Source organism: Humulus lupulus, chromosome 4 (assembly GCF_963169125.1).
Source record: "Humulus lupulus chromosome 4, drHumLupu1.1, whole genome shotgun sequence".
NCBI lineage: Eukaryota > Viridiplantae > Streptophyta > Magnoliopsida > Rosales > Cannabaceae > Humulus > Humulus lupulus.
The window spans coordinates 244,823,657-244,843,036 of record NC_084796.1 but is presented as its reverse complement, the minus strand read 5'-3'; the positions used below and the strand labels follow the sequence as shown (position 1 = coordinate 244,843,036).

The window sequence follows — 19,380 nt, the reverse complement described above, 5'->3', positions numbered from 1 at the left end:
TTACTTATTAATTTATTTCTTCCAAAAACCTGAAAAGCAACTCTCCTCACCTCACCTCACCTCTGAGAACACCCTACACTGCCGTTCCTCCTCCCGCCCCTGATTCTCGACCACCGCTCGTCAGAAGCAGCCGCTCGCCCCATTCTTTTCGGCTGCTTCTTCAGTCGCCGTTCCTCTCCATTGGTCCGGTATATATCTCTGCTTTTTCCTGGTTTGTCAATTTGGGGGGAAAAAGATGAGTAATTGATAACTAGATTATACATCCTATGTATATTAAAAGAGCACCGTTTAGGGTTTAGGGTATAATAGCCTTTCATATGAACTACAAATGCATTAGCAACACCTGAGTCGCACACCGCCGAGCTACCTTGCCTGAGTCGCACAACCACTCTCTCAAGTTGCAAGGTAAATCTTTACTCTTTCGCACAACCATCCGCTATCCTCCTCCTCCTCAGATCAGATTTTGCCAAGTTTTATGCTTTGTGTGGTCATGTTTTGTACACCCGTAAATTGTTCGATGAATTGTCTGACTTGAGCTCCTTATTGTTTAACGTTGTTATAAGAATGTATATGAGTGTAGTTGTTTGATTAACAACCAGGGTGCTATGTGGTATGGAATATTTTCTCTCTGGTGTTTTGGTTTGTTATCCAAAATTTAAAAAATTTAAAATCTGGTGTTTATTCCATCTTTCTGGGACTTTCTGGGAGGGGGGAAAAGGAAAATATTACAGCTATGTTATTTTGAAAATTTTGTTATGCTTGGAATGTTAATTTTTAGCTGGAATGGAGCTGGAGAAGATATTCATGATTTCCAATTCTTACATTGACTTTCTGTTCGTTTCCTACTGTTTAGTTCAAGCATTCTATTCTCTAGATGGATTAATATTATAAATTATTCATAGAAAAAGTCTACCCCATGATGTCTAACAGGTTCATGGTTTCGGTTTTCTTGTTTGTGCACATCATCAACTGCACTCTTTAAAGGTTGCACTTGAATCTTTTGTATTGTGGTCTTTAGAGAGCCTTCTTGCAGACTTTGCAAGCTAGCAAGTTGGTGCAAAAGGCTCTAAAAAGGTTGCTTACACTTTTCATCTAAATCTCAGGTATCCACCCAATCGCTCTTACTTAGCAGCTTGTATCTTTTCATTGTTTTCTCTCCTATGCTTGTTATGCTAATTTCTTTCATGGAGTTAAAACCAATTTATTATTCTAGAGACTAGAAGCAACAATGTAATTGTAGAATCACCATTTTCATTAAGAAAGTCAGCAATAGGCCTACCTTGCCTGTAAGCTTGGCAAAGGACCTTTTATGGAGCATCCATCTTTAGTGGGCACAAAGGCACCATTTTTAATAAGTGAAAAATGGTTTCTACTTTGTTAATATATGAATGGCTTTGTTTATGTCATATGTTGGTTTGCAGGATTATTAGCTCGGGTTAAGTGAAATTAGTTTATCTTTATGTAAAAGTCTATCTATATATTTAAAGATGCAAATCTATACTTTTATATTAGTTAGTTTTTGGCTGAACTAGAAAAACAAAATTAATAGCCCTTGTTTGTTTTAAAAATTATATTTCTCATATTATGATATAAGATTATATTAGTGAGGGATGATAATTATTTCAAAGTTTCTTTCTAAAAAAAATTCAAAAAACAAATTATTCATGTTAATAAGTTTTCTATAATTAAATTTATATTCTTACATTTATAAATATGTATACCACATGTGCAAAGCACGTCCAAAAAACTAGTACTATTATATAATTTTCAACAGTTTTGATTGAGGTTATCACTTTGTTATAGTGTCAAAATAGATCATTATGTATATGATAGCCGAATGCAATAAATTTGAACCCTGATCAGCTTTTAGTTAAGCTTGTGTAATCAGCTAGACTATTTTTGACCTTCAATTTAATTTGCAGTGCCAGTCACAGTGAGAATCTACCATTATTTATTCATTTATTTGTGATTTTTTTTCTGGTTATGATTTATTTTCTGTCGCTTCGTTTTGTGGGTGGTAACTTCTGCTTCAAAAGTATGTATATTTTTTCAGTGATTTTTGGGTGCTCCTTGAATGAATGTGCTTATTAAATTCTTGGTTGGTTTTGTTTTATGTGAATTTGACGTTTCAATTGTGAAGAATGTGTTTTTGTACATTATCTAAGTTGGGTTTTGCTCTGTTTATGTAGAATGTGGTGTACTCATTGTCAAAAGGACTGCCCTACTACTGAGGAGACTGGCAGAATGTGAGTACCTTATTCTGCAACACTACACCGTTTTTACTTTTTTGTTTTATTTTCTTTCTTATAAGGGAAACTAGAATCAGAACACGTTTTGCAATAGCTTTGTATAGAAATCTGATTTTTTGTTTTGTTTTGAAACCAAAGATGTTGTGACTTTTGTGGAAGAGTTATCTCAGATGCTTTCTTTACTGAGGAACCTAGTTTTGTTAAAGGTCCTGGAGGAGAGGTATGTATGCCATTTTCCTGGGTTTCATTTTGTTTATTGTGTATGCATCCCTTGTTTTTGACTTTCAGATTTTCCTTATTTTGTTTTACAGAGCCACTTGTCTGGTAACTTTGTTAAATCCATTGCAAGTTCCGTCTCGGATTCCTTTAGAAGGACTTTGGACAGGGGTACATGATTTATTTATGTATTTTTCAAATGCTTCTCTTATTATTTATTTGTGTTTCAAAATTCCTTCATTTTGAGCTTTAGAACTTTTAGTCATATTATTTTTAGTGATTATGAGAAACCACCATAATAATGATTTGGTGCAAAATTGTGCTTAAATATATTGATTGAACAAAGTTACAAAACAGACAATTGGGGACAAAACAGCTCCTAATCTCTTAATAAATACGAAAAACAAAGGACCTTGATTATCAAGATTTTGTGGTTTGAGGGTGATGATAAAATACAAAACCTGGTGTGGGGTTCTTGAAATGATATCTGTCCACATTCTACCATATGCAATTTTAAGGATACCATCAGTGACTCAATCTTTTTGTTGTGTTTCATAGGAAAAGATGAAATAAGGCATATAGTTTTGCTCTTGAATATGGATGAAGCTATGGTTGGTCCATCTTTCTCACTTTATAAGGTGATGTTTTGTTTTGATTATTTTTCTTCCTTCCCACTTTTCTTTTGCCTCAATTGTGATGTATTTTTATATCCGGAAGCTGATATGGATAATTTGCAGATGGCAGTTGAACGCAATTTCACAAGAGGTCGTAGGACAACACAAGTTGCAGCTGCTTGTATTTATATTGCATGTCGGTGAGTAGTTTTTGTTATTGATTTCATTGTGCTCTGTTTGATCTTAGAGATCTCATTTGGTTCTGGAAATCAATGTAATTGGTTTTTATTCATCTAGTAATCCAGACTTTGTTAAATCATTTTCTTGCTTCCTGTTTAATTTTAGAAATCTCACTTGTTATCATTTTGGTATTCACTAGAATGTCATTGTCATATAAACAAGTTTTATTAAGTTTAACGTGACTTAATAACCTTTGCTTATATTGCAATGCAGAACTTCGAACCCACCAAAACCGTATCTACTTATTGACTTTTCAGAAGCTTTGAGTATAAATGTGTAAGTAAGCATTTTTTTGGATTGCATTACATTATAATATTCTATTTCTGTATTAATTATAGACATAGTTTTCAGCAACATTGAGTAGATATATGGTATTTTAACATCACCTTTTGCATGCATTATTGATTTATATCTGTTTACATATGTAGGTATGTTGTCGGAGCTACCTTTTTGCAGCTTTGTCAACTGTTAAGCCTTGGAGAGCATAACATTATTAAGAGACCCATTGATCCTACCCTTTTTATTCCTCGTTTTACAGAAAGTAAGCTTAAGCCTCTTCACTTTTTCAGCAATTTGTGTACTTTTTTTATTACTAAAAGCTAAAACACATTCCATGATGGGAGATGCATACATTTTTTCTTTTTTTGCTCTGAGTGGGATGCATACATATTTGTGTGTGTGTATTTGGGTGAAAAAAGAGACTATGTGGATCAAGATGGAGGTATTTACAATTTTGTCCACTTGTTTATTTAGTTGATAAACTAAACTTTTACTTCTACTGACATGCTAGATATAATTACGCTAGTGTGCTTGATATAATAATTTAGTAGATGAAGTTCTTGGGAGAATTATAATTTATTTTAGTTTTTACTAAGACGTTTCTAAGCAATATCAATAAAATTGTAAAAGCCACTGAGGCTAGCACAGTGGTGAGGGGAGGAAGGGATAAGGCGGAGGTCTGCGGTTCCCACCTTGGACCTCTTTGTTTATGGTTTATTATGTGCACCAAGTGTACTGGCTTGGCTATATATATATATGTATATATATATATATATATATATATAAAAGATTGTAACAATGAAAGGAAAACAGAAAGAAATTATTAAACTGTCTAACAAATACCAGTATACACTTCTTTTAATAAGATACATTTATTGGGACTTGAACCCCGCACCACTCACACACGTACTTGCCCACCTAACCACTTATCTAGCCTCAAGTATCAACAAATGCTAGTATACACTTGAGCATAAACACTTGTTTCTTCAAGATAGTTAAACATATTCTATTCAGACTCACTAATCATGAAACAGGAAATTCGAATACAAAAAGCGTGAAACGGGAAAAATTAGTCCCAATAAATAAAACACAAAACAGGAAACAGGTATAAATTTGAATACAGAACAGGAAAAATTAGTCCCATTAAATAAAAGTAGTAGTATAAAGTGAAGTGCCTCATGCAAGAGGAACTGGTATTAAAAAAAAGGATGTTGTTAGTGAAAAGAAAGAATACAAAAAGAAGACAAGGTGTCAACTAAAGTTACAAACTAATACCCCAATCTCTAATAAAAATTTATACCCGTTTCGTTCTAATTATAATGACCCACATATTGTCCTACAAAGTGGTGTTCCACAGCTTTACCCTTCTTTTGCAAAAACCATTTGCCCCAAAACATGCTGAACAACATTCTGATGATTAAAATCAAAGTTTGATGGTTACAGAATTATTTTGTTGGATAAGAATAAAACTGAAATTGATGACCAAAATGAGAGATGATTCCAGAAGTGTTAGCTTCTATAGTGATTACAGTAGTTAGTTTGACTTTGATGCATGCTATATTTTTGAATTGTTATATCTTCAATTATTTTGTAAGCAACATTAAATTTTTCCTTTTCTTTTTGGGATTCTAGAGTTACTAGCTGGAAAAGATGTTGAGGTTTCTAGAACTGCAATGCGCATCATAGCTAGCATGAAGCGAGACTGGATGCAGGTATGATTTCAGTAGAGAGATGATTTTTGTTTCCAAACGCTTCTTTTTCACCTCGATTCATGAAGGCATAAAGTACTTTTATTTCTCCTTTGTTATATTAACCTTGATTAATCTTGCTACAGCCCTAACTATTAGATTAGTATTACAACATGATACATTCACATGAATGCACCACTCAATGAAGAAGAAAAGCGTTTCACTAAAAACAATCTCACACCAAAACTCCAAGAGTTCCTCACCAAGTTTACCAAGTTTTCTGCTATGCAGCTACCTGTTTCTGCCTAGCTTTATTTATTTGCCAAAGTATTTGGCAATGAAAAAAACCTTACAACCCATTAATCCTACTAGCCAGTGAACCTCTGTATCTCTTAAATTAGTAGTTATATATAATATTTATGCAAGTGAATCTTACTATAGCTACATGTTATACAGACAGGCAGAAAACCAAGCGGGTTATGTGGTGCAGCATTATACATCTCTGCTCTTGCACATGGGCATAATTTAACAAAATTAGATGTGGTAAGTCCAGCTATTATTATGGATTGCAAGTTTGATTTGTTGATTTGAATTTTGTGAATGCATTGTTTTTGTAATAATTTAATGACTAATGCTATAAGACATTTTAAACTGCCCAACACCACATGTAGCATTTTATGTATGGTTAACTTTAAAATTGGACCCTATTTCTTATATTATAATAAGTGGTGTTAGGCACTCTAAACCAAACATAAAACGCCAAATCATGATGTTTGGGTACCTTAAGGTGCCATTTAGCAACAATCTAATTTTAGTGATTAGTCCTTTAAAAGACATACTACCTTTTTTGAAAAACGATAGAATTATAATGTCTGCAGTTTGTTGTTTTTAAAATTTTCATCTGTCTTCTACTATGAATCAATCATAAATTGGTGATCTGCATATTAATCATTTATTATTTGTTAGTGCCAACTGCTGAATCACTTTTGGAAAACCAAAGATGAAAAAAAATTGCCTTTTTGTTTCTTTTGTGTTTTTATATTGGATATGTCTATTTTTATTTACTCATAAATACATGAATTGGACATGCCTATTTTTCATTTACTCATGAATACGTGAAATGATCTCTCTTAGAACTGTGACGGATGGATCTCTTTTTTTCACTAGGTAAAAATAGTACATATTTGTGAAGTAACATTGCGAAAGCGATTGATTGAGTTCGAGAACACAGATTCAGGGAGCTTAACTGTAAGTTTTTCTGAATGACAGTCTCTTGCACTATTGTTCTTCTCTTTCATGTTACGATGTCTATTTATTTTTTCTTAACTTGTTATTTTAATGTATTACAAGCAACTGAGCGAGCATTAAAAAAGTGAAATAAATAATAAATAAAACAACATACTTATGAAGAAGTAGGAATGAAATGGAAAAGGAGAATGAGCGAACAGTTCTTTTAAAGTCCTCCTGTTTCTTTGTTGCCAAAGATTCCTTAAATTCTTTTTTTAATTCAGCACAAACATTGACTTAAAATATTATGTGCATGACACATTTCAACTTCAGCCCTCTTAGCAATAGTCCCTGTCAAAACTTTCAGCATTCTTGCCCGTCATAGCATACTAGTGAGGTGAAAGAGAGATTTATGGTTTTCTTCTTTCAATATGACATCAAAGTTATTAGTATTTTACCATGAAACTATAGCAAAGTTATTAGTCATAAGTTATCATAAGTTGCATGTTAATCCACTGGGCTTGGTCTCAGTGGTGAGGGGGTTGGGTGTAGGCAGAGGTCCCAGGTTCAAACCTGGGTCCTCCATGTAATGAGGCTTTGCCTCATTTAACAGCATCAAGTGTGCTACCAGATCCAAAAAAAATAAATCATAAGTTGCATGTCTATGAATTTCTTAGAATGTTACCATGAAGCACAAAGGAATCACCTCACTTTTCTGTGATCAAACTGCAAATTGAAATTTGTGTGTGGAAACTAATTAATTAACTAGTGCATTGTGAAAGCAACATTTTGGTTACCAGTATAAGTCTGTTCGTTAATTATTCAGTTATTTTAGCTGCTTATGAATTAGTTGTGGTAAGCCGCTAGGAGTATTCTTGGTGATGACCATCTATTTTTTCATCTTTTGACATGTCTACATTGATCTCTTGTTTCAGTATATATAATTTGATTAATATTTTTGAACAGATTGAAGAGTTGAACAATAATGCCATGGAGCTCAAAAACTCCAACCTGTCATCTAATGGTCCCCAAAAGTCTGGGGAATTGCTTTGTCAGCATAAAGATAGTAACGAAGCTCCACCTCCTTTTGCTCATGGGCTATGCGAGAGTTGTTTCAGAGATGTAAGCTGCAACTGCTCATGACAATTGTCAAATTCTGTTTTTCTGTTTCTGCTCTTCATGTGTGCTTGTGTCATTGCAGTTCATGGAAATTTCTGGCGGACTTAGTGGGGGATCAGATCCTCCTGCCTTCCAGCTTGCTGAAAGAACGAGAGTTGCCAATGCAGCTGCTAAATCAGATGATTCAGAAGTTGATCTCCAGCATGGGGATAAAACAACTGAGCATGCAGATAAAACAGTCAGTTTCTTGCCTTCCATCACCATATTGTTTTCTTTGACTTTTATGTTCTTTTTTGGTCTAGACTAATTTTATCTACAATGTTTGATGAAAAATTAATGATTGGATTGTGTTATAGAGTAAGTTCAAGGGTTTGTATATATATTTATAATGTTGTTTGCACAGATTTAAAATAATAGTATCAAGAATTTGGAGACTGCAATTATGTGATATTTGTGTCTTATTATTCATATTATTCTTCAATTCTCGTGCCTCTCTTTACTGCTTTTTATTTTTTATCTGGTCACTAAATCTTATATTAACATACACATTTATGTTTATTTCAGAACAAGAATGTTGAATCTTTCTCTGAATGTGACCAAAACTCGAACGATAAAGAAAAATTGGGAACCGCAGAGTCTGACAGTAAGCTTACTTGTTTTGTAGATTTTGGAATTTTTAAGTTCTGTTTCTTGTTACAATACATTTGATTGATTCTGTGACTGCTTTTCCAGCTGTTGTTGGAGATGGAACGTCAAATGACACTTCTGATAAGGCCTCTAAGTTTACTTCTACAAGTAATCTTACTAGTGATGAATCAGATGGTCTTTCCGATATCGATGATGTAGAGGTATGTCACCTCATTTAACGTGGCTGTAGTTTTTGTAATGATAAGTAGATTTTTTTGGTTTTATGGACCTTAGCTATGAAGCTGGAGTAGAGGATTATCTATTATTTTTTAGAGAAAAAAATTTGGTTTAATAAGATATCATACTAGTCTTCCTTCTAGACATGCCAGATTACACTAATTTTGTTTCCCTTTATGCCTTTCTGTAATTACCTCCCTTTTATTCTGATAACCAAAATGGGATCTATATCTTCAGAGTACATCACTGATTGTTACCTGATCTCCTGACTGTGTCTCCATTATAGTTTCCCACTGTAGAATAGTCTTCCAGCAATTAAATCATGTAGAAGGCTTCATATATTAACCAAAGCCAAGTAGTTGAGTCTCTCTGGAGACTTTCCAAAGAGCCTTATTATTTAAGCTCAAGATTATAATGGTATAAGCCTTGTTCACAATATCTTTCTCCCTTTCTTCCCCACCTTAATGCATCTTCCAACCCATACTTTGCCCACATCGCTGGTCAAGTTTGTTGGGTTGTTCCTTCTAGAGGCCAGCTAGCTAATATTTCCAACTTCCAAGTATAACTTATAAGCTTGGCTTGGAAAGATCTTTGAACCAGCCTGAGGAGTGATGGTAAAGTTTTAGTCTAGAAAGATACAATTTGCTTCTCTAGTCTTGCAAGATTTTTTTTTTTCAATTGTAATTAGCTTTCTTTATACACGATGACCAAAGTTTTAGGTCTTTAATTGTTTCATGATTTTTCTCGACTGCAGTTCGAAGGTAGTTTCCTTTTTTCTGTATGATATTTTTTTATACTGTTATTTCCCATGGTAAACCAGATTTAGATTTTGTGCATGCCTTGCCATTGGGCATGCACATTTAGATGATTCTATGTCAGAGATTTGACTAATGTTTTAGAGTGTCTTTACTTTTCCTTATCATGTTCCAAGAGTTGCATGAGAATATGCTCAAACAAATGTTTATCTTCTCAGTATCAGTCTCTGTTTTGTAAGTCCAACTTGCAAATACATCTTCTGCATAAGATTGTATTGATGTTTTCAGAATATGTTGTTTTTGTGCTATTTGTTTATGATCCATTTCAAGTCTGCACCATCTCTTAGATAAGTATATATGGATGCTTAGATCAATGGCGCTAGTAGACAACCTCAAAGTTTCTCATTTATTTAAAAATTGATTTATTTCTATTAGGTAAATGGATACCTTAACAATGAGGAGGAGACACGGTACAAGACGGCCATCTGGGAAGACTTGTACAGAGAACATTTGGAGGTTAGAATTTCATTTTTATTATTATCTGATTATTAATTAATTTCATATGGTGATATGATATAGCAAACTAAACGAAGTGGTACCTATGTGGATCTTCAGGAACAGGCAGCAAAGCTAAATAATGGGGATGGCGACAAGGGTTCAAAGCCGAAAAAGGTCCTGTCCTAATTAACATTAATTCTGGCCTTTTAGTCTTGAAATTATAATTGCAATTCGTTATTCTTGATCTAATTTCAAGGTTATTGAAGTTTTTGTGTTTATTCTAAACTAGGAGAGGCGCCAGAAACAAGATTCTAATGCCAATCCTCAAACTGCTGCAGAAGCAGCACGCCAAATGTTAAGTAAAAAGGCAAGGCAGTTCATGCTTACATTCATTAAAGTGAAATGCTTATCATTATCATTATTTAGCTTCAAAGTCATCACTATTGGTTGAGAGACCACCGTCATGCTTGCTTGTTCAACAAGTAACAAATTAATTAGTCATAAAATAGCTTTGATGGTTTCTGCATTTAGTTTTTACATTATGCAAGATGTAATCAGATTTCATATTTTTCTTCTGATTTGCTTCAACCGTTTCTCAACAGCGATTACTTTCAAAAGTCAACCTCGATATGTTGGAGAAGGTCTTCGACGAAGTAAGATGACATTCATCTCTTAGTCTCTAGTAAATAGTAAAGAAGTTTGGAGTTCTTGTTTCTTGTCTTCTGAATTGTAATTAGTCTGAGACTATTGTTTGTTAACTCTTGCTCTTTTTTCTCATCTCTACTCATAGGTGACCCCTGCAAATAAAGCTCCCAAATTATCAAATGACGACGACTCTTATGGGCACAGCCCTAACGATAAAGAACACAAGTCAGACATTGAGGACAATAATGATGAAGTAGGTTCAGATGATGAAAATATCGAAAAAGGATACGATAACGGGATCAATGATTGGAACATGGAAGAAGATGGTTACGAGTTTGGCTATGAAGATGATGAGTTTTGAATATTTTGAGCCCCTTTCCCAACTAGCCAACTATTACCTTGGTGATGACAACGTTTTCTATATTCTTGTAGTTTTAGTAATTGTAGAGGAAAAGAAATTTTTATATTCATCCTCCTTTGTTCTTGTAAAAAGAAAGGTTAATAAAGTTGAGAATAGGTTATTTATTATATATTAATGGCATTACAAGTTATTTGGTAAAAGAAGAGTAAGGAGAATTAGTTTATTTTAGAATTATATTTGGATAGAGACATTGTTATTGTAAAATTAGTGATTTAAAGCTCATTAAACAAGTCCATTTGATATTTTATTTTTCTAATTTGAGGGGTTGGTAGGTCCATTCATTATTTTTTTATTTCTTACTCCCAAACATAGCCCTAAGCTATATTCATTATATAAAAAAATGAGGAAATTATATTTTCTATGGAGTTTTTAATAGAGTGCAAAAATATGGTTTTTTTTAAAATAAAAAGTGTAATGATAAGTTCTAAGTCTAGTTGTATAGATTTCTAGCTCCAAAAACTAGTCTTTTATTTTTACTTGAGTGTTACTTGTGTTGTGAGACATTTTATGTTACGTTTAAACATGTAATTGCATTTTACTTTACTTTACTTTTATTTTCTAATATTCATTTTTTTTAAAAAAAAAAGGAAAGACCACAGTCTAATATTTAATTATATGTTATGATTTATTATTGTTTTTTATTAAAGCTTTGTATGTTTATATATATATAAAAAAAATTAAATATTTGAGACAACACTTATATAATAATATGCCTTGAGGCTTAGGAGTGGGAATGGGTATACTACCCTAAAAAAATCTACTCATATCCTACCTGTTTACCCTATTATTATTTTTTGCGGGTAGGATGGGTAATACCTTGACGGATATATGATACCTATGTGTTAACCTACCTTATTAAAATTTAAAAAAAAAATTCAAAATAAATATAATTTTCAAAATCTATATGCTGTTCAAAATCAAAATATATATTTAAACACATAATTATCAAAATTGAAATCCATACCTATAACACAATTATAAATGTCTTAAATCCAAATTAAAAAAAAAAGCTGTCTATAACAAAAAAAAAAAATCATCAATGATTCTCTCTATTTCTTCAATTATATCTTAACTTACACCTAATTCAATTTCGACACCGCTAAAATCTCCATCATCTTAATAACTCATAACAACACCTTATTTATCATTGGATTGATCTAACTAATAACATACATCAATTAATAAAAGTTATATTAAAAAAATTATAAAGAAAAACTAAAATTGAAGTAAGAATTATACCTTTTATTTATATAAATTTTATATTTAATATTTAATTAATAGTATAAAAATTATAATTTAAAAAAATATATTAATATTTTATTAAATGTATGTTGTATGACATGTATTTATATTTAAAAATAATATTTGTATATATCTTTTAATTAACTTATAAATTATATAAATATAATAATTGATTTAAAAAATAATATTATTATGTACATTTTAAAATTTTAAATTAAACTTAATTTCATCATATATATATATATACTAGATACAAGCAACGTGCAATGCACATTTGCTTAATTTTATTTATATAATTTATTAATTATATTTATTAAATTTGTATCATTGTCATATAAATTTCAAATAAATAAATAATTATATATAAAAGAATGACATAAACATATTAAATAAAAAATTAAACCAGAACATTGTTTATATTTTTTTAAATATATATAATATAATAACATTTTTAAACATAAATAATAATTTTTTTAATAAAAATTAAGATTACGTATTATATATTATTATTATAATGATATTTTATAATATTTAAATTTATATTAATATAAGTATTAAATATTATTATTATTATAATATTTTATAATATTTGAATTCTTATTAATATAATTAGTAAAAAAATAAGATTATATATTATTATCATAATAATATTTTATAACATTTAAATTTATATTAATATAGTTATTAAATATTTAGTTTTGTATTATATATTATTATAATAATGATATTTTATCACATTTGAATTTATATTAATATAATTATTATATATATAGTTTTATATTAAATATTAATATTATAATAATACTTTATAATATTTGAATTTATATTAATATAATTGATAAATATCTATTTTTAATTAGTTTTAAATGTATATTCTGTAAAATATTTTGAATATTCCATTAAAGTTTACAAAACAAACCATTAAAACAAAAAATTTACATTATCTACACACTTATTATACAGAAGATATATTCAATTGGGTAGGATAGGGTAATAGGGCAGGTATACCTATACTCGTACCCTACTCTATATTCACACGACTAATACCTATAAATTGATTATCGAGTAAAATTGCCATTTCTATTAAGGGTTGTGACTCACCTTATCAAAGATAAAAGAGATTGGTACTCAAAATTCACTTTTTAAGCATTGATTTATAGTAATAGATATATTTTTTTTAGTTATTATTATTACCATTTAGAGCTAAAGAATCCAAATGAAATAGAAAAATTTATATTGTGCTAATGGTTATAATAAATTGACAGACGTAGTAATGAAGGTGATTAAAGTTAGTTAAGCCTACAACACATCAAATATTGGTAGAATAATAATTTATATTAGTCAATGGAGTTCTCAATAATTAATATTATGTTAATAATGAAATATTCTATGTAGGATGATAACAATGGTGAGGACAATGTATTACAAAGAAGCATATGGATATGTTCTTAACTATATAAAAATGATAGATACAAAACCACATTTCTCTTCTCTTTCTTCTCAAAAGGGAATGACTTTCACCAAGGAACTAGTTGCAAATAATCTAACTCTACCTCTTCAAATGAATTTCACTAAACCAAAACCAGAGTTAAGACTTGGCTAGTGCAGGGCTTACTCATCTAAACCTCCGCTTTGCTTCTCCATATGCAACAACTCCCATAACAGTAATTGTGTACCCGCCAATGCCGATGACAGTCACCGGATTTCTGAACAGAAGTATGGAAATAACTACAGCCACCGCTCCTTTTGCATTACCTAATACCTGATCATGCATTGGTTTCAGTTCAAGACTGGATAGTTACAAAGAAAAACAAAAAAAAACAAAAACTGAACCGATTCTGTTGAAACCCCTCATGTCAGCTAGTAAGAAACATGACTCTCTTTTTTGACACGAAAATGATTGTGTCGGTTGTTAATGAGCGCGAAAAGCAGGAGCAGAGTTTCAAAGGGACGACGAGGAAAATAGCTACGAGTCTGAGTTCCTAACATACCAGACTATCTTCATATTTCAAGTGACAACTTCTATTCCAACTGATAAAGCAGATGAATGACAATTTTCAACTGATGATACACTAAGTTTAATAAAATTTAGCATGAAAATTAGATATGAACTATTCATAATACTATAGTGGTACTCTAACAGTTCTTGTTGCCTTTGTAGTTTAAGAGCAGATTGAATCCTGTAAATGGTTTATATAAATCTGTATGACTAGAAGTCCTCAGAACCTTTTTTTTTTAATTCCTGGGAAGTGCGATAAATACTGGAAAATTATATTATAAGGAAAAGAAGGAAAGAAAACCTGGAGTGTTAGAGGACTTGTATGTTTTGTAACCAAGAAATTTGACAAATTAGCCGAATATGCCAGTACTGAGTTGACAAAAAGAAGTAACCACATAAATTTATCTTCCCTTCCAAGGGTTAAGGTTTGCTCTACAACCCTTGGCTCCATTATAAGTGACGCAGGTAATAATACTAGAACGGCGATTGGGGACATATACAGCATCAAATTCATTGAGTTTAACTTCTCCCTGCAAGTATTAAGATATTCAAAAACTAGTGAGAAAACACTAAAACAAGAAAATAGTGCTTTTAAATAATCTCCCAGTTTCAACAAAAAACAGACAAAGTTTCCTGGCAATTAAAATTCTCTGAGCTACAATTTACTGTTTTGTATGATAAAAAAAGTAAAAGCTATTAACACAGTTCGGTCATTTCTATAAGCACTATATGTGTGGACAACAGTAACTCAATCGGCTGCATTTTGTTGAAACCTCTTTGATTCTTGACAGAAATAAGTACCGCTTAGCTTAGACAATGACAAGTCTCAAGCAAATATTCAATAATACTTTACAAGCATATTCATATTTGGAAAACAACATTTGCAATTTACAATAAGAAGAAATGTTTCACTTACAGAGACACACGTGAATTCTCAGAAAAGAGTAATATGAGCAAGAACTGGGACGAGAATTTTCTTCAGCCTAATTGTCCTAGATTTATTAACAGTAACATTTTTCAAATTTTTTATACTGTCAAGCAACAAAAAATATACTCAATTAATCGTTTGACAGGAGCATCAAGAATTTTAGAACTTGGTATTAAATATTACTGTATTTTACTAAGATTAAGATTGCAGAGGCAAGAATAATTTTCAAGCGATTATAAATTCAAAGCTTGTAACACATTCAAAAAATTTAGATGTACAGGTACTCAGGTTGTATTCTACCCTATACACACATCCCACAATGAAGCATTCTTACTACTAAGCAACCCAATTAACAACTTCGGGGAAAAAGGGAAATACTCTAAAGTAAGAAAATATAGAAATATATATATGTATATAAATATATACATAGGGAGCGCACTAATTGCATCAATTTTTTTTACAACACTGGTGCAGCCAATTTGTGTTTTCTACACCAGCGCCGAAAACAAAGTTCAAACATTTTACTTTCACACGCGTATACAAAAAAAAATAAGCATGCATGCAACTAGTTGTTTGAACCCTGTTTTTGTAACTGAAAATAGAAAAATTTAAGATGATATCTATCCAGGTGCTGAAAATAAAAAAATGATGCACCAGTGTTGTAAAAAAGTAGATGTATTGTAGTCACTCTCTATATATATAATAATAATAAAAAATAGAACATTTACCCTTCAGAAGAAAGTAGGATGCCCTGAAGAACAGACTTAAAGGCTCTTGCAGCAGTTGCACTTAGGCACATAAGGAAGCCAAACAAGTGAAATCCCGGCTCACCCTATCACCAAACAAGAATTTGTTATAGTTCAAGTGAAATATGGAGCAGCAATGCAGGTGGAAAAACATAAAGATACACCATGCTACAACAATCAATTGAAATCCAACATTGTTTAGAAGTTAATTTAAGGGAACAAGCTCAACAATTGTGTGTGTAGTTTATCATTCTTTATTTGCTGGTTTACAAAGCAGAAAGGAACTGATATAACATGGCACAATAAAAACTAATGTCAAGCTCAATAGGACGGTGCAAGTCATTTATTAAGAAGCAAGTTTCCTTTTTGGTATTAGTTCAATGATAAAATTTTGACATGAGTTTTAAGATGGCTTAGGATTAAAATAGCATATTATACAAATAAACTATGAAGACTATTCTAATTATTAAACCTGTAAACAACCAATTTGATTCAGCTCAGCACTAACATTATGCATCATTGAGTAATGAGAGTCCCTAGTAAAAAAAATTCGAAAGTAACATCAAAAGCTCACCACATTATCTTACTAAGTAAGAGAATAATGGCAATTTTTCATACTTTAGAAATTAAGCCAGAGCCTAAGAATATTTGCATCCAGTTGTTTGAAATATGACTTTTTTTTAAAAAAAACTACTGATACAACCAAGTTCTTAGACTTCTCAATCTTCTACTAAGAAACAATTGTCAAAACTACATAAACATATAATGTTGATTTCATATCTTTGTTTTCTAACTCAACAAAGTCTCTAATTTTCACCTCCATTACATGTATTTATCAACAAAAACCAAAACCAACAACTACAGATCTCAGAAATCCAGAATGAAAATCCTAACTCAAAACACTAATGTAGACAGATTATAGATCTCTAGCACCATTAAAAAACAACAATAATAATATTTTTTAAGTACAATTTTCCCAAAATATCATACTCCAGGTAAGATAAACAAAGAAAGTTTTTTTATTCACACACAAATATATATATATATATTTATATATGAGAGGAGAATAAAGCGTACCCCACTGGCAATGACGACCCCAGTAACGACGGGAACCAGGGCGGCGTACGTGAGCCAAGCTTCCCTCTTGAAGGTAACGAAATAAGCGAACAAAGCAGTGAAAAACGGCGTCGTAGCTCCGACGGCCTGGTTAAACGAAACGGCGAGGTACCTAAGGGAAATGTTGCCGCCGACGACGGAGGCGCAGAAAACGACACTCAAAGTAGCGATCTTGAGGAACTGAGCTCGAGATTTGATCATCTGGAAAGGAACGATCTTGAGGAAGATAATGGAGAAGTAGCTGAGGACGGCGCACGCGGTCATGTGGCACATTGTGAGGAAAATTGGGAAGCGGAAGCCATAGTTAGAGAGCAAGAACTTGTTGAGAAGAATAACGCCGATGTTGGAAGAGTACCAGAGAACCACCAAGGAGAATATGAAAATGGCTTCCTTCCTAGACGACAGAGAAGACGAAGACGAAGAAGAAAGCGAAGAGGAAGACATTTTCTGATGCGAATGCATTTTGGGGGAAATCGGTGCTTGAATGGCTTTTGAGGAAGCTTTCATTTGAGCTTCAATGGAAAATAGCCAATAATTTTATTTATTTATTTTTTAAAAAAAGTTTTTATTTATTTATTTATTTTTGTAGAAAAAAAAGGTTAAAACTTGTTAAGTAAATATTTGGTGTGTCATGTACTTACTGCTTATGGTTATGTTTGTTGGAAGAAGACCAAACATCAATTTTGTGTGTCCTATTTTTTTTTTAATTAATATATTATTTTATTAATGCTTTTAAGTTTTTAACTTAATAAAATTATTAAAATCTTAGATAAAAATATAAATTTATTTATGGTTCATATATCACTACCATATAAGAAAAAAAATCTCAAATTTATTTTGATAGGTTTTTTTTTTTTTTTTGAAAGGATGTTTTCATAGCTAATTAACTAACTAACTTTTGAGGTTGAGGGATATACCTCAAGTGGATACCTCGTATGTATCAAGTATGGTAGTTATGCAAGTTATTATTTTAATAAACAAATTGCTTTTGACAACTAAAAAATATAATAAACCAAATAAATAAATTTAAAAAAAAACCCAATTTTTAGATGACTTTTGAGATCAATAGTGTTTTTACCAAAAGTAATGATACGTGCATTTAAAATTAAACACAAATATTACGTATAGTGATGTGACAGTTTAACCTAGTCAATCACATTTATAAAAACAATAACTCACTATTTTAAAAAGCAACCACATGTTACTGTATGTAATATTTAAGTGTACATATCATTACTCTTTTATTAATACTATTAATTGAGTACTGAGTTTGCATAAATTTTAATTATTTATTTTAGGGAACACTACGTTGAGCTTAGTAACACATAAAATTACAATTATGACCAAGTGTTTTTATTATTAAATTTTTTTAAATTAATTAAAAAAACCTTGAAGTGAATCCAATCCAAGCAATTTATTTTAGGTTTTAAAATCTGCCGTAATAAAAATATATTAATTTTTTGGGGACAAAATTGGAAGATTTGAAAGGGAAAAAACATATAATTAAGTAAGATGTTCCAAAATTGAAATTGTGGGATTTGATTTGATCCTATACTTTTGGATCATACATTAAAATAAGGAAAGAAGAAATCTAAACATCTCAGCTTACCATTGGACGCCACGTGGACACCAAAAAGACGACAACGATTCCTTGGTTGGGGCGCCGACAGAAGACAATGATAGAAGAAACACTGCAAATATTTAATATTTAATTAATGTAGAGTAGCTGTCACCGTTATTATCTATCATATTTAATAGAGTAATAGTATGTCCACACAAAGATAGAACTCTTTCGATGTTATATTCTATTCTTTAAAATATATTATCAAAACACTTATATTTTTATTTTATTTTTAAATTTTACATTATACCATACATCAACTTCTCTATATATTTCTCTATATCATTTAAATATTATATATTTAAACATATTTTATTAATTAAAGTAAAATAAAATAATTAAAAAAGAAAAAAAATAATAAATATATATACTAAATAAGAGAGAGAAATCTTATAAAGAAAAATAATAATATTAAAATATTATATAAAGAATATGTAAATGTAGATATGAATTAATTGGAGTTTGTGCATAACTATTATAAATATATGTATAAATGAGCTGATGGAAGATGTTTTTGTGAGTTTTAGCTAAATATTATAGAAAAAGTGTACTACAAAATACACCACCAAAACATTTTTTTTTTTATAATTTACCTCAAACTTTTACATTATATCATACATCAACTTCTCTATTTTTTCTCTACATCATTTAAATATTATGTTTTTAAAAAATATTTTATTCATTTTAAGAAATAAAATAATTAAATATAATAATATCGCACTCATATATATACAAAATTTTATAAAAAAAATAATAAAATATTTATACCTTGATTAATAGTGTTTCACTACATATAGAGAAATACTATTCATTTAGGTAAAAAATTATAACTTTACATCACCCATTGGAAGACTATTTAATAATTTTTTCTCTATATTATAAAGAATTAGACATTTTATCTCATCCATTGGGA

At 30.7% G+C, this 19,380-nt stretch overlaps 2 protein-coding genes across 4 annotated transcripts; one reads left to right on the top strand and one right to left on the bottom strand.

The window, feature by feature from the left end:
• The first annotated feature begins 18 nt into the window (after nucleotides 1-18).
• LOC133831505 (uncharacterized) lies at nucleotides 19-11,071 on the top strand. 3 transcript variants are annotated; one of them, XM_062261839.1, is made up of 21 exons: nucleotides 19-405; nucleotides 985-1,103; nucleotides 2,190-2,246; nucleotides 2,388-2,469; nucleotides 2,561-2,636; nucleotides 3,024-3,103; nucleotides 3,203-3,279; nucleotides 3,533-3,595; nucleotides 3,748-3,860; nucleotides 5,231-5,310; nucleotides 5,743-5,829; nucleotides 6,454-6,534; nucleotides 7,480-7,635; nucleotides 7,715-7,870; nucleotides 8,197-8,275; nucleotides 8,365-8,480; nucleotides 9,687-9,767; nucleotides 9,867-9,923; nucleotides 10,039-10,116; nucleotides 10,352-10,402; nucleotides 10,540-11,071. In XM_062261839.1, the coding sequence occupies exons 3-21, from the start codon at nucleotides 2,191-2,193 to the stop codon at nucleotides 10,753-10,755; spliced, it is 1,785 nt and encodes a 594-aa protein (XP_062117823.1). In that variant the 5' UTR covers nucleotides 19-405; nucleotides 985-1,103; nucleotide 2,190; the 3' UTR covers nucleotides 10,756-11,071. The 3 variants fall into 3 exon arrangements, with proteins under 3 accessions (XP_062117823.1, XP_062117822.1, XP_062117824.1); XM_062261838.1 differs by having other exon boundaries at nucleotides 931-1,103; XM_062261840.1 differs by lacking the exon at nucleotides 985-1,103.
• A 2,298-nt stretch (nucleotides 11,072-13,369) lies between these two features.
• Nucleotides 13,370-17,381, bottom strand: LOC133831504 (UDP-URONIC ACID TRANSPORTER 1-like). Its single transcript, XM_062261837.1, has 4 exons — nucleotides 16,808-17,381; nucleotides 15,713-15,816; nucleotides 14,358-14,586; nucleotides 13,370-13,819 (listed from the first exon to the last, which is right to left on the bottom strand). The coding sequence occupies exons 1-4, from the start codon at nucleotides 17,351-17,353 to the stop codon at nucleotides 13,673-13,675; spliced, it is 1,026 nt and encodes a 341-aa protein (XP_062117821.1). The 5' UTR covers nucleotides 17,354-17,381; the 3' UTR covers nucleotides 13,370-13,672.
• Between the last annotated feature and the right edge of the window lie 1,999 nt (nucleotides 17,382-19,380).